This window comes from Muscardinus avellanarius (genome assembly GCF_963383645.1).
Source record: "Muscardinus avellanarius genome assembly, chromosome: 16".
NCBI classification, from domain to species: domain Eukaryota; kingdom Metazoa; phylum Chordata; class Mammalia; order Rodentia; family Gliridae; genus Muscardinus; species Muscardinus avellanarius.
In genome coordinates, this window is record NC_137802.1 from 60,178,452 (window position 1) to 60,194,315 (window position 15,864).

At 51.0% G+C, this 15,864-nt stretch overlaps 1 protein-coding gene across 1 annotated transcript in view; it reads right to left on the reverse strand.

The window, feature by feature from the left end:
* PITPNC1 (phosphatidylinositol transfer protein cytoplasmic 1) overlaps window positions 1-3,195 on the reverse strand; it is a gene marked incomplete at both ends in the record, with an annotated part of 311,327 nt that extends 308,132 nt beyond the window's left edge. Inside the window, one exon of the mRNA XM_080712457.1 lies at window positions 3,148-3,195. Within this exon, the coding sequence (XP_080568583.1) occupies window positions 3,148-3,195 (48 nt within the window). The remainder of the gene's footprint in view (window positions 1-3,147) is intronic.
* Between the last annotated feature and the right edge of the window lie 12,669 nt (window positions 3,196-15,864).

Consider the following 15,864-nt stretch of genomic DNA (forward strand, 5'->3'; position numbering starts at 1 on the left):
GCGCTTGGGAGGCTGAGACAGGAGGATCGCACAGGTTCGAAGCCAGCCTCAGCTACTTAGTGAGGCTCTCAGCAACTTAGTGAGACCCTGTTTCCAAATAAATAAAGTATAAAATAGGTCTGGAAGTATAGCCCGCAGGTAGAAAGCCTGTGGGTTCCACCCCCAGTACCACCAAAAAAAAAAAAAAAAAAAGTCTATCTAACCCGGGTGTGGTGGCACATGCTTGTAATCCCAGTATTTGGGAGGCTGAGACAGGAGGATCGTGGTTCACAAACAGCCTCAGCTACTTGGTGAGGTCTTTTGCAACTCAGTGAGACCCTGTTTCGAAATAAAAGAATAAAAAATTGAGTGGGGGTTATAGCTTAGAGGCAGAATGCCCCTGTATTCCATCCCCAGTACCACAAAAAAAAAAAAAAAAAAAAAAATTCTACCTAAGTTGATGACAAATGTCTTACTTAATTAAAGACACCTAGTTGCTTTCCAGCTTTCCGTACTAAGGTCAGTGGGATACGGGAGAGAGCGGTGGAGGAGACTATGGGGTGCACTACCAGTTCAGCCTCGAGGAGTCTAACATCTGGCAAGCTGGGCCTCTTTCCCTTATCCATCATCTGATTTTTTTCCTTTCTTTTTCTTCTTGTACCAGAGATTAAACCAAGGGCATCTTGGCCGGGCGTGGTGGCGCACGCTTGTAATCCCCGCCTTTGGGAGGCGGAGACAGGAGGATCCTGCTGGTTCGGAGCCGGCCTCGCTGGCTTAAGAGACCCTGTTTCCAAATAAAAATATATAAAATAGGTCTGGGAGTGTAGCCCGGAGGTAGAAGAGCTTCCAGGAACCCCAGTGCCACCAAAAACAAACAAACAAACAAACAAACAAACCAAGGGCATCTTACCTCTGAGCTATACTCCCAGCACTAATTTATTTGTTGCTTTGAACAGGGTCTCACTAATTTTCTTAGACTGGCCTCAAACCTGTGATCCTTCTGTCTCAGTCTCCCAAGGATTGAGATTACAGGTGTGTGCCACTACTACGCCAGGCCATTTTATTTGGTTTGAACTAAATTTTTTTTTTTTTTTTTTTTTTTGTACTGGGGATTGAACCCAAGGGCATTCTACCTCTGAGCTACACCCCAATCCCTTTTGTTTTTTATTTTGAAACAAGGGCTCCCTGAATTGCTGAGGCTGATCTCGATCCTGGGATCCTCTTGTCTCAGCCTCTCAAGTACTGGAATTACAGGTATGTGCCACCAGGCCCAGATTAAACTGAATTCTTTGATTTTGAAACCTCCTGTCAAGCTGGGCGTGGTGGCAAAACTGTGCATGGTGGCGTATGGCTTGTAATCCCGGTGTATGGTTTGTAATCCCAGCATTTGTGAGGCTGAGACAGGAGGATCATGGTTCGAGGACAGCCTCCGCTACTTAGTGAGGCTCTTTGCAACTCAGTGAGATCCTGTTTCAAATTAAAGAATAAAAATAGGGCTGGGGGTGTAGCTCGGAGGTCAAATGCCCCTGAATTCCACCCCCATACTGAAAAAAAAAAACACCTCCTGTGTAAATTGTCCCTTTCAAAGAAGAAAATGATTTCAGAATATGATCTCACAAAACCTGAATCATGCTTATTTTAGTCCCTATGAATTACACATTAAATAATGTATAATTATACATCATGTATATTATACACACATACAGGTGGAGTCTGATTTTGTTGGACAATTAAGAAAGGGCCTCCACCTATGTCACGCAAATAGTATTACTTCACGGGGTACTTGTGGGTATTAAAAAATAAATAAATAAATAAATAGACGTGCTCTGCCTGAACGTTCAAGGAAAAGCCTGAGAAGAGAACCCAGCGGGATAAAGAGATGTTGCTGCTGGAAGAGAAGATTCTAGAACTGTCTTCCCTCTTCCCATCACTGGCATTTTCTGTCTGTATCACGCAGCTCTATCTCACACTGTCCCTGGAATCCGTGCTCCTAGGGAGCCCAGCCTGCCCAGCTCAGCGGCCCAGGTGGAAGGTCCCGGCAAGTTCGGGGTTAACCACCTCCATCCATCTGCCTTCCTCACTCTCCACCAAGCTGAGCGAAGTGGGGTGTACCCCCAGATCACCTCTGCCTCCCCAGAGCCTTCCGCCCTCCGGACCCCGCTCAGGTCTGCGAGGGCCGGCTGGCCGCGGGGGGTCCAGGGCGGCCCCGGGGTCCTGCCTTCTTCACACTCGTTCCAGACGCCAGGGGAACGTAGCTCCGGGGAACACAGCCCCGGGTCCCGGTCGTGCAAAACGCGCCCCTTCCCCGAGAAGCGCCTCCGGGTGCGGACGGCCAGGCCGAGGTCCGGGGCAGGCGCGGCCGCCCGCTGCCTTTGTGTCGCCATCCCCAACCACAGGGGACAGTTTCAAAGTCTCCGCGGACATCGCGGCCCCTGGACGCGCTCCGGGGCGGTGGTGAAATCGACACGGGTCGGGAGGGCGAAGGGGAAGGAGGGTGAAGCCCCGGCCAGGACGCCCTCCCCGAGTCGCCATCTCCGGGGCGCGGGAGCCCGCGGGTCCGCAGCCCGCGCCCCGGCCCCGAGCGGAGCCCGGGCCGGGCGGCCATCGCCACCGCGAGCTCCAGCGCCCCCCGGCGGCCGCGGCCCCCGCCGCTCGGGCTCGCCCGCAGACCACGCTCCCCGCGGCGGAGGAGACGAGACGCGGAAAGTTTCCGAGCCCGGCGGCCGGCCGGAGGAGCCGGGTCCGGAGGCTGGACGGGCCGGCGGAGCCGCGCCCGGGCCCGCAGCGACCCCAGAACCGGGGGCCCGGCCGAGCCCCCGGGGCTCCGAGGCGGCCCCGCCCGGGCCTCCGGCCGCCAGGGCGCGTGCGGCAGGGGTGTGCGGGAGAGGCCGGGCCGCGGCCAGGGCGGCCCCCAGCCGCGAACGCGCGCGGGCTCCCGGGCTGGCTTTATTCCTTCTTAATTGGAGGAGGGGGCGCGCCGGCTCTCTTTGGCGCATTGTGACCCCCGGCCATCTGGATGCTGGGTGCTTCCAAAGAGCCCACCTGGAGTCCGGCGCCCCACCCCACGCCGCCTTCCCCCACCCCAGCCTGCTGATGGAGGCGCGGCTCCACCTGGTCCCCGGCCCCCCCCACCCCCCCAGCGGACCCGCGGCCCGGCGCGGCGCCTACCTCGTCCACGGTGAGGGGCATGCAGATCCGGTACTCCTTCAGCAGCATGGTCCCCGGGCGGCCGGCGGGGAGACCCCAGACCCAAGGCTGCCGGCCAGGCGCGGGGCGGGCGCTCAGCTCCGGGCGGGCTCCGCTCCACCCGCGAGCATGTCAGGCGCCGGCGCCGGTGTTCGCGGCTCCCCGCCGGCTTCCTCCCGAGGTCGGCGCTCCCGGGACGCGCGGCGGCCGAGTCGGGGAGAGAGGGAGGGCGGGGGGCCCGCCGGAGACCTCGGTCGGCAGCCTGGGGCGGTGGGAGCGGCCGCCAGATCCGGACCTGCCCGGCAGCGGGCGAGGGAGGGGGAAAGAGGTTTCCACAAATTAGAAGAGATGCACGCCAGTCGCCCGGCCGATCCGCCTCGGAGAGCAGAGCCGGACCTGGCGACACCCCCTCCTCCGGCCAGCCCGCCCAGGCCACCGTCACCAGGCACACATCGCGGCCCGAGCCCGGGATGCACTTTGCAGACAAAGGCTGGATGGGCGCCCCTCCGCGGGCGGTAAACAAGATCCCCGGCTCTTTTCAGGGCCGGTCCCCGAGTCGGTCCGGGGCTCGACCGAGAAGAAAAGGGAAGCCGCCGCCGCCGCGCTGGCTCGGCTCTGCGCCGGGGCCCGCGCCCCCACCTGGCCGCCGGCGCCGGGGCGGGCGGAGGGCGGGGGGGCCGGCCGGCCGCGTGCCCTCCCCCGGTGCCTGGCCGAGCGTGCGGGGCCGCAGCTCCAGCCGCGGGGCGCGGGAGGCGGCGAGCTGCAGTGAGCCTGGGCCGGGCGGCGGGTGCGGGAGGGGCGGGCGGCGGGCTGACATCAGCCGCGGCGGGGAGGGTAGCCCCATCCGGCCAATGGGGAAATGGCAAAGAATGCGAAGGATTTAAACAAAACAGCGTGTCTCTCCCGGGCCGCCGCCAGACCGCCGGGCTGCCCCGGCCCTGCCCCCGCGGACGCCCGGGCCGATCGCCGCCGGGGGCAGCCGTCCGCCCCCCTCCCTCGGAGTCGGTGTTCAAAGGCACCCTGGGCGCCGCGCCCCCCCCCCAGGCTTCCGACCCCCGGGTACCAAGTGTCCCTTAACCTGTGAAGCAAGTCTTCCCGGTGCCCACCACGGGCGTTTTCGCCTTGGTCCGATGGCTAAGACCCACGCTGGGGAGGAGCTGGGACTGGAGGGCGGGAGAACCGGACCTCGCCTGGCTTCCGAGCAGGATCCTGGAAGAGTGGGGAGCGCCGTTGGCGTGCACGAAAATGAAGCAGGAGCGGGCGAGAGGGAGCAGGGACCGGGCTTGGTGCCTCTCGGCCTGGCTCTGCAGCCCACCGCGGGCTGCCGGGGAAGAAGGGGCTCCCAGGTCAAAAAGTCACCGCGCGGCGTCGGTGCAAACGCTGGAGTGTCGGTATTCCGTCCAGATTAGACAGACCCTTCCTGTTAGCCAAGAAGCACACTCTTCGGTTACTTAGGAAGCATCGTGTAGCTGCTGGATCTGTTTTTCATTTGTCTGGTATTTTTAAGCTTCTCTCTCTCTCTCTCTCTCTCTCTCTCTCTCTCTCTCTCTCTCTCTCTCCCTCCCTCCCTCCCTCCCTCCCTCCCTCCCTCTCTCTCTAAGTTGCTAGATGAGCCAGGGCATGGCGGTGCACGCCTGGAATCTCAGTCCTTGGGAGGCTGAGACAGGAGGCATCCGCAAGTAGTGAGACTCTCATCAACCTAGCCAGACCCTGTTTCAACATAAAAATAAAATAGGGCTGGGGGTGTAGCTCGGGGGATTCAATCATTACCAAAAAAAAAAAAAAAAAAAAAAAAGCTAGATGAAAAATACACCCATTGCCTGGAAAATAAACTGGAAGCATTCTCTAGTTTCCCCTAAACATTCCTGCTCTAAAATCCTGCAGCTACTCATAGAGCTTGGGTGGCCGTACAGCCAACCTCAAGCCTATGTTGTTGTTGTTGTTGTTGTTGTTGTTGTTGTTGTTGTTTTTATTTGCGGTACTGGAGATGGAACCCAGGGGCATTCTACCTCTGAGCTCCACCCCCCAGCCCTATTTTTTATTCTTTATTTTTATTTTATTTTTATTTTTGGTAGTACTGGGGGTAGAACTCAGAGGCTTTCTACCTCTGGGCTATATCCCAGACCTATTTTATATTTTATTTGGAAACAGGGTCTCACTAAGTTGCTGAGAGCCTCGCTAAGTAGCTGAGGCTGGCTTACGAACCTGTGCGATCCTTCTGTCTCAGCCTCCCAAGCGCAAGGATTACAAGTGTGCGCCATCATCCCTGGCTTTTATTCTTTATTTTGAAACAGGCTCTCACCAGGTTGCAAAGGGCCTAAGTAGCCGAGGCTATCCACGAACTGTGATCCTCCTGTCTCAGCCTCCCAAATGCTGGGATTATAAGCGTGCACCACCACGCCCAGCTTCAATCCTATAGTATTTTAAATGATGACTAATGCCACTACCCAATATAACAATGATGGGATTGTGGCTAGCCATCCAGATGGCTACGGTGAGTGTGTCAACGAACATCATACAAAACCTGCTAGGAAAATGACAACCTATATCCAGCTTATATTTTAGTGAGCACTATTTTTTAGACAAATGCTTCCCAGAGTTGGCTCAGAAGTCTTCACAGCGACTAATTAAAGCTAAATCGAATTCCTCGAGGTGGAAGAGCTAAATCTGACGCTGTAGCGTTGAATAATAACACATTGAAAGCCTGTGATACAAAAGAAGCGAAAGCTGTTTTCCTTTTTTTTTTTTTTTTTTTTTTTTTTTACTTCTTACTGGAAAACAAGTGTAGTGGCTTCACCAAGGCACCTGATGGTCTCCCCCAGGCAGCCTGGGGACGTACCGGCGAGCCCCCTCCACACACGCCCAGGACCTGGGCTCTGTGCCTGGCGTCTGAGGCGTTTCTGGACATTGATTCTGCAATTAAGAATTGTACTGGTGGCGTGAAGGGACTACTCTGAGGTTATGGGACTGTAAATTGCCACATATAATTTTCTGATACCCCGGTGGATACCAACCTCTAAAGATGCTCAAATCCCCTTATAAAATGCCATAGTATTTGCACATAATCTATACACATCCTCCCAAATATTGTCTATTATCTCTAGATTATTAATATAAACTAATACAACCTACATGCTATTTGGATAGTTAGACTGTATTGTCTAGGAAATGATGAAAAGAGATGTCTATATATGCTCAGTACAAATGCATTTTCCCAAATTATAGAAATAGATATCTATATAGATGTGTGTGTGTGTGTGTGTGTGTGTGTGTGTGTGTGTGTGTGTGTTGGGACTGGGTGACTGGGTGTTCAACCCAGCTGCACTCTACCACTGATCCACACCCTCAATCCTTTTGATTTTTCATTTCGAGTCAAGGCCTCACCCGGTGGCAGAGGGTGGCCTTGAGCTTGCCAGCTGCCTGCCTCAGTCTCCCTGGTATGAGGATCATAGGTGTGTGTCACTGTGCCTGGCGCTCTGAATATTTCAGTTCTGCAGTAGCTTGAATCCAAAGATAGGGAGCCCACAGGTACTCCGGGCTGCTGACTGTCTGCTTCTTCTCCCACTCCACAAGTTGTAAGGTGACTTCTCCGCTGGAATCAATCTCTCTCTCTCTCTCAATATCTCTATCTCTCTCTCTCTCTCTCTCTCTCTCTCTCTCTCTCTCTCTCTCTCTATCTCTATCTCTTGGTGGTACTGGGGTTCCTGGATACCCTTCTCCAGGCTACACTCCCAGACCTATTTTTATATTTTTATTTGGAAACAGGGTCTCTTAAGCCAGCGCGGCTGGCTTCGAACTTGCGCGATCCTCCTGTCTCCGCCTCCCAAGCGTGGGGATTACAAGCGTGCGCCACCATTCCCGGCACGGAATCTCTTTTTCTTCTCTTTCTGCCGGTCCCCACGTCTGTTCACTTGAATCTTGAGCAAGCACAGGTCTAATCCTACCACCTTTGAGACCATTTGGTGATTCTCTATGGCCAACTTGGCAGGCGGCTCCAGGCTCTAAATCTGCCTTTCCCACGTCAGTGCAGTTACCTAGCCCAGCCCACTCCAGCAATGCGATGACGTCTGGTGGCTGGAGGAGGCCTCCGCTCTACGACTGTGCGTGATAATTTACACTTCCATAAATTCAGAGAAGTCCCTTCATGCCAGCAGTACAATTCTTAATTACAGAATCAATGTCTAGAAACACTCCAGATGCCAGGGACAGAGCCCACAACCTCCCACGACCTGGGGGCACCATTTTAAAGCCAGGCTTTGATGCTGATGGCAAGGTGCTGGGTGGGTTAGAAGAGGCTACCAGAGACAAGAGGTCGTTATATTATTATAACACTACAGGAGATGAGACACGTGGGGAGAGTCAGAAATAAATAGTGAAGGGAAGTTAAAAGATGTGGACAGTAATCGGGTATGTATTAGGGTTGGCTACAAGTGAGCTTGTGGGGGAGGGCCTGGGGAGAGGTGCGCTCATTCACAACTCGTTGACACTGAGGGAGGAGAGCGCCATCTAGTGGTGAGGAACGCAGCCTTGTTGAAGTCCAGGCTTCAGGAGTCCAGGGCTAGGGTTGTGTCTTTGCTTCTTTCCAACAGATGCAGTGGCGTATCTGTTTACAAACGGCCTTGAAGGTGTTACAACCATCATTAAGGACAGTAAAAATGTAATATCAGCACTCTGCAAAGTGCTCTTTGGGACCATTACACATAAAAACTGTGAGGGGAGGGCACAAAGGGCCGAACAGGGGAACAGAGAGTGAAGCTGCCAGAGAGGGAGGCTGTCGCCAAAGGGAAAAGAATACGCTCGGGGACAGCCTCCAGGGGTCCGGCGTGGTTCTCAGAGCGCGGGATGAAGAGTGTGCATCCAAACCCCGAGAAGCAGGTTCAACCCGTCGTTTTCTTGTGTTCTGCTGAGGCCCGCCCTGTGTCTGTGCAGGGGGTGATCCTAAGAAAGCTCTCTTCCACCTCTGCAAATAGCTCCCGAAAGGGAGAGGGGCTTTGGGGACTCTGCAAATTATTTTGTTGTGTGTGCATCTGGTACTGGGGATTGAACCCAGGGGCCATCTACCTCTGGACTACACCCCCAGCCCTATTCTAGTTATGTATTTATTGTATTTGGAAACAGGGTCTTGCTAAGTTGCTGAGACTGGCTTTGAATCTTCAATCTTCCTGTCTCGACCTCCTAATTACTGAGATTACAGGTATGTGCCACCACACCCAGCTTTATTTTTTTTTTAATTTGGAAACAGTTGCTGAGGACCTTGCTACATTTCTGAGGTTGGCCTCAAACCTGCAATCCTCCTGTCTCAGCCTCCCAAGTCGTGGAATTAGAGGCATGTGGCACCTCTAATTCAACTCGAATCATGATTTATTCCTAGGATATCCCCTGGTACTTCCAAAGCAAAATATTATGGTTTGCCCATCTTCATCTTCCCTACCCAAAAGGCCCATGGGTTCATCAAGGCCTATTCCAAGTCCTTTCTCCTTCACCAGAGCCATTCTAGAAAACCCGTTGCCCTTCTGGACCATCCAGAACATTCATCTGGATGATGCATTTGGTTCTTGTGCTTGTGTGTACTGTCCATACCTACTCTAAGCATCTCACCTGTCCAAGGCTCCCCGTGGTGGTAAGTCTCCTGAGGACGAACACCGTGGCTTACCTTCATTATTTGGGAAATGTAACGTGTCTCGAGGGGCGCCGGATGTCCTCGGGAAACATCTTTTAGATGCATGCGCATATCCGCACAGGGCTCTCCACCTCGGCCCTGTGGACACGCCGGGACTGATGCTACCTCGTGGTGGAGGACACTGCATCCTTGGCCACGCCCACTCAGGGACCACCCGCCCTGCCGCGCCTGGCTGGATGGGGGAGCGGTGAGCATCGCTCTGCCTCCTTTGCTGCACTGAGAAGCTTTGGTTGAGGCTGACTTTCAATTGTTGAAATTAGGAAAAGAAGCCAAGAAAGAAGAAATATCACATCCCAGTGACAGATATCGTCGGCCTCCTCCCCATCTTCAGCTTTCTATCACCAAAGGAGTCATCCTTGATCCTTCGGCTCAGTTGATATCCCCAGCAGCTGGGCGCGGTGGCACAGGCCTGTAACCCCGGTACTTGGGATGCTGGGACAGGAGGATTGCGGGTTCACGGTTAGTCTTAGCAATTCTGTTACAAAATAAAAATAATCAAAAGGGCTGGGTGTGTAGCTCAGAGGCAGAACATCCCTGGGTTCAATCCCCAGTCCCAGACACTCACAAAAAGAGAGTGACCTGGGGCAAAATGCCGTGTTAAGACTACTGTGTTGCTGGCATTGGTTCTTCATTTCAAGCACGGGAGACCCCAAAGCCTAGCACTGTGACACTTGGGGAAGGAAAACCGCAATCCAGCGCTAGGGGTGTAGAGTATATGCTTAGCACGACTAAGGCCTTGAGTTTCATCCTCAGCACACGCAGCCCCAACACACACACACGCATACACGCACCAAAGTAAACTCCGGTCTAGTATCCTGTTCACATTATATATATAAACTTTACCCACTGGAGAAAAATTTTAGTAATGAAAGAAGACATCAACTTTGATCTTGAGTTTTCTTTAAGAAGAGGCAACTGTCAAACCGTAACTTAAGAGTTAATTAATATAAAAGCGTTTGATTTTTGTGGTGCTGGACTTTGCACAGGCTCGGTAAGTACTTCCGCTGAGATTCATCCTCAGCCCTTTTTATTTTGATTTCACTCAGCTGCCCAGGCTGGCCTCAAACCGGCAATCCTCCTGCCTTGGCCTCTAAGTAGTTAGAATTACAGGTGTGTGCAAGCATGCCTGATTTAATTCAAAGATTGTTTGATGTAGCCGGGCGTGGTGGCTCACGCTTGTAATCCCGGCATTTGGGTGGCTGAGACAGGAGGCTCGCAGTTCGAGGACAGCCTCAGCTACTACTTAGTGAGGCCCTCTGCAACTCAGTGAACCCTATTTAAAAAAAAAAAAAAGAATAAAAAAATAGGGCTTGGGGGTGTGTGGCCTGGAGGTAGAATGCCCCTGGGTTCCATCCCCAGTACCGAAAAAAAAAAAAAATTATTTGACCTGGCATCTGGTGACAGTATGGATCTGGAAATAATATTTCTTAAGTATGTATTTCTATAGTGCCATGGAAATGTCATGCAATTTCACTTTTTTTTTTAAGGTACTGGGGATTGTATCCAGAGGCATTTTACCTTGGAACCACATTTCCAGCCCTATTTTATTTTTTACTACTTCCGGGCTATACTCCCAGACCTATTTTTTATATATTTTTTAAATTTGGAAACAGGGTCTCTTCAGCCAGTGCGGCTGGCTTCGAACCTGCGCTATCCTCTTGTCTCCGCCTCCCAAGCGCAGGAATTACAAGCGTGCGCCGCCACGCCCGGCATATTTTTACTTTGAAACAGGCAAAGTTACCGAGGATTTTACTTAGTTGCTGAGGCTGGCCTCAAATCTGCAATCTTCCTGACTCAGCCTCCTACATACTGAGATTACGGGCATGTGCCACTATGCCCAATTTCAATTTTTGTGGAATATTTTAAATGCTACCAGAGAAGAGGGAATTATGTTTGCTACTGAGAGTATGTAAGGGTGGGGTATGATGGTGTACACCTGTAACCCCAGTACTTTGGAGGCTGAAACAGGAGGATTGCAATTTCGAAACCAGCCTCAGTAACTTAGTGAGGATCTCTGCAACTTGGTGAGACCCTATTTCCAAATGAAAAATAGGGTTGGGGGTGTAGCTCAGAGGTAGAATGCCCCTGAGCCCAGTCCTAAGCAACACACACACACACACACACACACACACACACACACACACACACACAATGTAAGGGGTGGGGTTGTGGCTCAGTGGTAGAGCACTTGCATAGCATTGTGAGGCCTGGGTTTAATACAAACCACACGTACACCAGACACACACCAAACACACACACAAAAGTATGTAATAGTTTATATCAAAACCTCGGTGTAATAATTTTATATTTATTTATTTGTTTTGTGGTGCTCAGGATGGAGGATCACAGGTTCGCAGCCAGCCTCAGCCCTTCCCAACATAGTGAGATTATGTTTCAAAATAAAAAAATAAAATAGGGCTTTGGGTGTAACTAAGAAGTAGCATGCCCCTGGATTCAATCCCCAGTAATACACACACACACACACACACACACACACACACACACACACACAACCTACCAAATGGTGTAAAGTAGCATCACAGCCCTCTGTAGAGCGTGGACTGCTCCGGCTCGTAGCTTCAGAGCTGAGCAGCAGCTGTGGCTCACTGCCGCCCAGCATCACAAGAGGGTACGGGACCGCACATCACTAGCCTAGAAAAAGACAAAGACTAAAACGTCGAAGATTGATTCTGACTGTACGCGTACTGTTTTCATACCATTGCAAAGTGAAAAATACCAAGTTGAACCATGTGGGACCCTCTAACTGCACTGTCAGGCTGTGATTCCAGCACAGGACCAAGAGTTCTATTCAAAAGATAAAAGATAAGTCAGGCATGATGGTGCACACCTGTAATCCCAGTACTTGGGAGGCTGAGATAGGAGGGTCGCAGGTTCAAGGCCAGCCTCAGCAACTTAGTGAGACCTGTTTCAAAATATAAAACTTTTAAAAAGGACTGGGGGAGTTGGGTGTGGTGGTACACACTTGTAATCCTAACATTCGGAAGGCTGAGACAGGAGGACCGTAGGGAGGACTGTGATTCGCGGACAGCCTCAGCTACTTAGTAATGCCCTTTGCAACTCAGTGAAACCCTGTTTCAAAATAAAGAATAAAAACTAGGGCTGGGGGTATAGCTCGAAGTGAACACCCCTCGATTCTATCCCCAGTACCACACAAAAAAAAAGGACTGGGGGTGTAGCTCAGGAAAAATACCCCTGGATTTGATATCCAGTACAGAGAGAGAGAGAGAGAGAGAGAAATGACAATGTAATTTTGTCTATAAAATGACTCGCAACAGGCTTGAAAACAGCAATTCCCCTAATTGCCTTTAAAATAGGCAATTTACAAAAACAAATACTTTACTCACAACACTCCAGGAGGCATTTCTGTAACGTACGTCTCATGGGCTTCAGAAACCATCAATACAGTAATGACTCCCCAATTCAAATCTTTGGCCAGAATGACTCCTTTAATTTAAAATTACACATATCCACTTGCCTGCGTGTGCACGTGGTACTAAAGCCTGAACCCAGGGACGCTCTGCCTCCCGGCTACACCCCTGCTCTTTTTATTTCAAGGCAAGGCCTCCCTACGTTGCCTAGGTGGCCTTCAGACCTTCTCCCCTCCACTGCTGTCTCAGCCTCCAGAGTCCCTGGGGTTGCAGGTGTGCTACTAGGCTCCAACGGACACCTCCAACGTACACAGGACTCGCCGCTCCTTCTCCCCCGCCTCGCAGCTCCTGAATCTGCTGCATGATGGGAGACGCCAATGCCATCCTTCCAGATATCAGGCCAAAGTCCTGCAGACATGTTTAACCCTTCTCCTCCCCTCCATGAGCAAATCTGATCTTGACTCTAGCTTCAAAATAATCCAGAGCCCAGCCACTTCTTCCCGCCTCTGCCGTCTCCAGCTTAGTGCAGACAACCAGCACTGCCATCCTGGGTTATTGCAACGACCGCCCTGTCTCCCAGCTCCTGCCACAGCATCGCCAACTGATGTTTTGGTTTGGTTTGGTTTGGGTTTGTGGTAGTAGGGATGGAACCTAGGGGCATTCCACCTCCAAGCCCTATTTTATTTTATTATGTAATTTATTTATTCATTGTACTGGGGAGGGAACCCAAAAGCCTTCTACCGCTGAGCTATACTATTATTATTTTGAAAGAGGGTCTCACTAAGTTGGGGGGGTTGTGTTGCTGAGGCTGGCTGCAAACCTGCGATCCTCCTGCTTCAGCCTCCCAAGTACTGGGATTATAAGCCTGTCCTCCATGCCTGGCTTTATTATTATTTTTTACTTACTTTTTTGTGGTACTGAGGATTGAACTCAGGGGCATTCTACCTCTGATCTACACCCCCAGCGATTTTTTTTTTATTCTTTATTTTTAGCAAATTTTTTTTTTTTTAGCACTAGAGATGGAACCCAGAGGCATTCTACCTCCGAGCTATACCCCCAGCCTTATTTTTTTTATTCTTTATTTTTAGCAATTTTTTTGTAGCACTAGAGATGAAACCCAGAGGCATTCTACCTCCAAGCTATACCCCCAGCCTTATTTTTTTTATTCTTTATTTTGAAACAGTATCTCACTGAGTTGCAAAGGGCCCCACTAAGTAGCTGAGGCTGGCTGTGAGCCGAGATCCTCCTGTCTCAGCCTCCCAAATGCTGGGATTACAAGCATGTGCCATCACGCCTGGCTTATTCTTTATTTTCTAAACAAGGTCTTAATAGGGCCTGAGTAGCTAAGGCTGGCTGTGAACCTGTGATCCTCCTGTCTCAGCCTCCCAAGTACTGGAATTACAAGCCTGCATCACCACATCTGGCTTTATCTTTGTTTTGAAAGAGGGTGTTACTGGTTTCTGAGGTTGTCCTGGAAACTGCAATCCTCTCTCAGTCTCCCAGGTACTAGGTTTGTAGTCTGCTGGCCACCACGCCCAGCAGACTGATTCTTCTAAGACCTAAATCAGCTGTCCTTACTTCCCCAGGCCCCTCTGGCTTCTCATCTCACTCAGATTAAAAACCAATTCCTCATAATGGCCCAGCTGCCCAAAACCTCATCAGCTACAGCTCCTGCCCTCCCTGATTCCGTTCTTCGCACTCTTAGCAGCATCTGGCTGCTCTTGCCTCCTGGCAGCTCCATCCCCCAGGCACCTGCGAGCCACACCCCACTCCTGCAAGGCCTCCATCCGTGACCACCTCCCGCCCCAGCACTGCTGACATCTCGCTGCCTGTCTTCTACGCATCAGAATGTTCACAAAGGCAAGAGCCTTGGGTCTGACTTGGGTACCACCAGTAAGCTAAATGTGCCAGAGATGCCAACTATGAAAAGATATACCAAGCCGGGCGTGGTGGTGCACGCTTGTAATTCCCGCACTTGGGAGGCTGAGACAGGAGGATCACGGAGGTTCGAAGCCAGCCTCAGCTACTAAGTGAGGCTCTCAGCAACTTAGTGAGACCCTGTTTCCAAATAAAATACAAAAAAAAAAATAGGTCTGGGAGTATAGCCCAGAGGTAGAAAGCCTCTGGGTTCCACCCCCAGTACCACACACAAAGAAAAGATATACTAAGCAAACCAATTAATATATGGGCACATCACCTTCAGTAATGACTATCATAATATTCATTTCCACTTTTTTTCTTAAGTAAACTCCTTTTTCCAATTGGCATTTCTCCCTTGTCTTTTATATACAGCATCATCATCATTATTATTGTTGTTATTATTATTATTTGTGGGGAGTACTGTAGATTGAACCTAGGGGAATTCTTCCTCTAAACTACATGGCCATTTTTTTTTTCTTTTACTTTCAAACAGAGTCTTGTTAAGTTACTGAGAGCCTCGCTCAATTGCTGAGGCTGGACTCAAACCTGTGATCTTCCTGTCTCAGCCTCCCAAATCCTGGGATTATAGGCATGCACCACAGTGCCTGGCTCTTTAAACCTCGAGCCCCCCTCCCTTTTTTTTGCAGTACTGGGGATTGAACCTAGGGGCATTTTACCTCTAAGCTACACCCCCAGCCCTATTTTTTATTCTTTTTATTTTTTTTAATAGAACCTCACTAAGTTGCAGAGAATCTCACTAAATAGCTGAGGCTGGTCACAAACTTGTGATCCTCCTGTCTCAGCCTCCTAAGTACAGGGATTGCAAGTGTGTGCCACTACACCCAGATTCCAGACCCTTTGACTACTCTAGCCAGTCCAATTTCAGCCAGGTGTGGTGGCTCACACTTGTAACCCCAGCTAATCAGGAAGCTGCGGCGGGAGAATCACAAGTTTGAGGCCAGCCTTGGCAACTTAATGAGATTGCATCTTATTTACTTATTTATTTACTTAGTACTGAGGATTGAACCCAGAGGCATTCTACTTTCGAGCTGCACCCCCAGCCCTATTTTATTTCTTTGTTTTGAAACAGGGACTCACTAAATTGCTGAACCTGCAATCCTCCTGTCTCAGCTTCCCAAGATTAGAGACGTGCACCATCACAGCTGTCTCAAAAAATAAATATTTTAAAAATAATTGAAAATATGGGGGGAGGCGGATTGCCAGGGATGGTGGAGCACGCCTATAATCCCAGTACTTGGGAGGCTGAGACAGGAGGATCAAAGATTCAAGGACAGCCTCAGTAAGTATTCAGATTCAACCTGCTGAGATAGTGTTTCAAAAAATAAAATAGGGATGGCGGTATAGCTCAGAGGTAGAATGCCCCTGGGTTCAATCCCTAGTGCCACAGAAATAAAAGAGGGGGGATTTACCTGGGTGGTAGAGTGCTTGCTTAGTATGTGTAAGACCCTGGGTTCCATCCCCAGTACTGCAAACAAAAACAAAACAACACAACAATCTCATAGAGAATATATAGAAAGAACATCTTAACCTAGTGTGTTTCAACAACACAAGCCCCAGAGTGTGGTTTAGAAATTTGCAGCAGAACTAGGCGTGGTGGCACACGCTTGTAGTCCCAGCAATTGGGAGGCTGAGATTAGAGGATCATGGTTCGCGGCCAGCCTCAGCTACTTAGTGAGGCCATCCGCAACC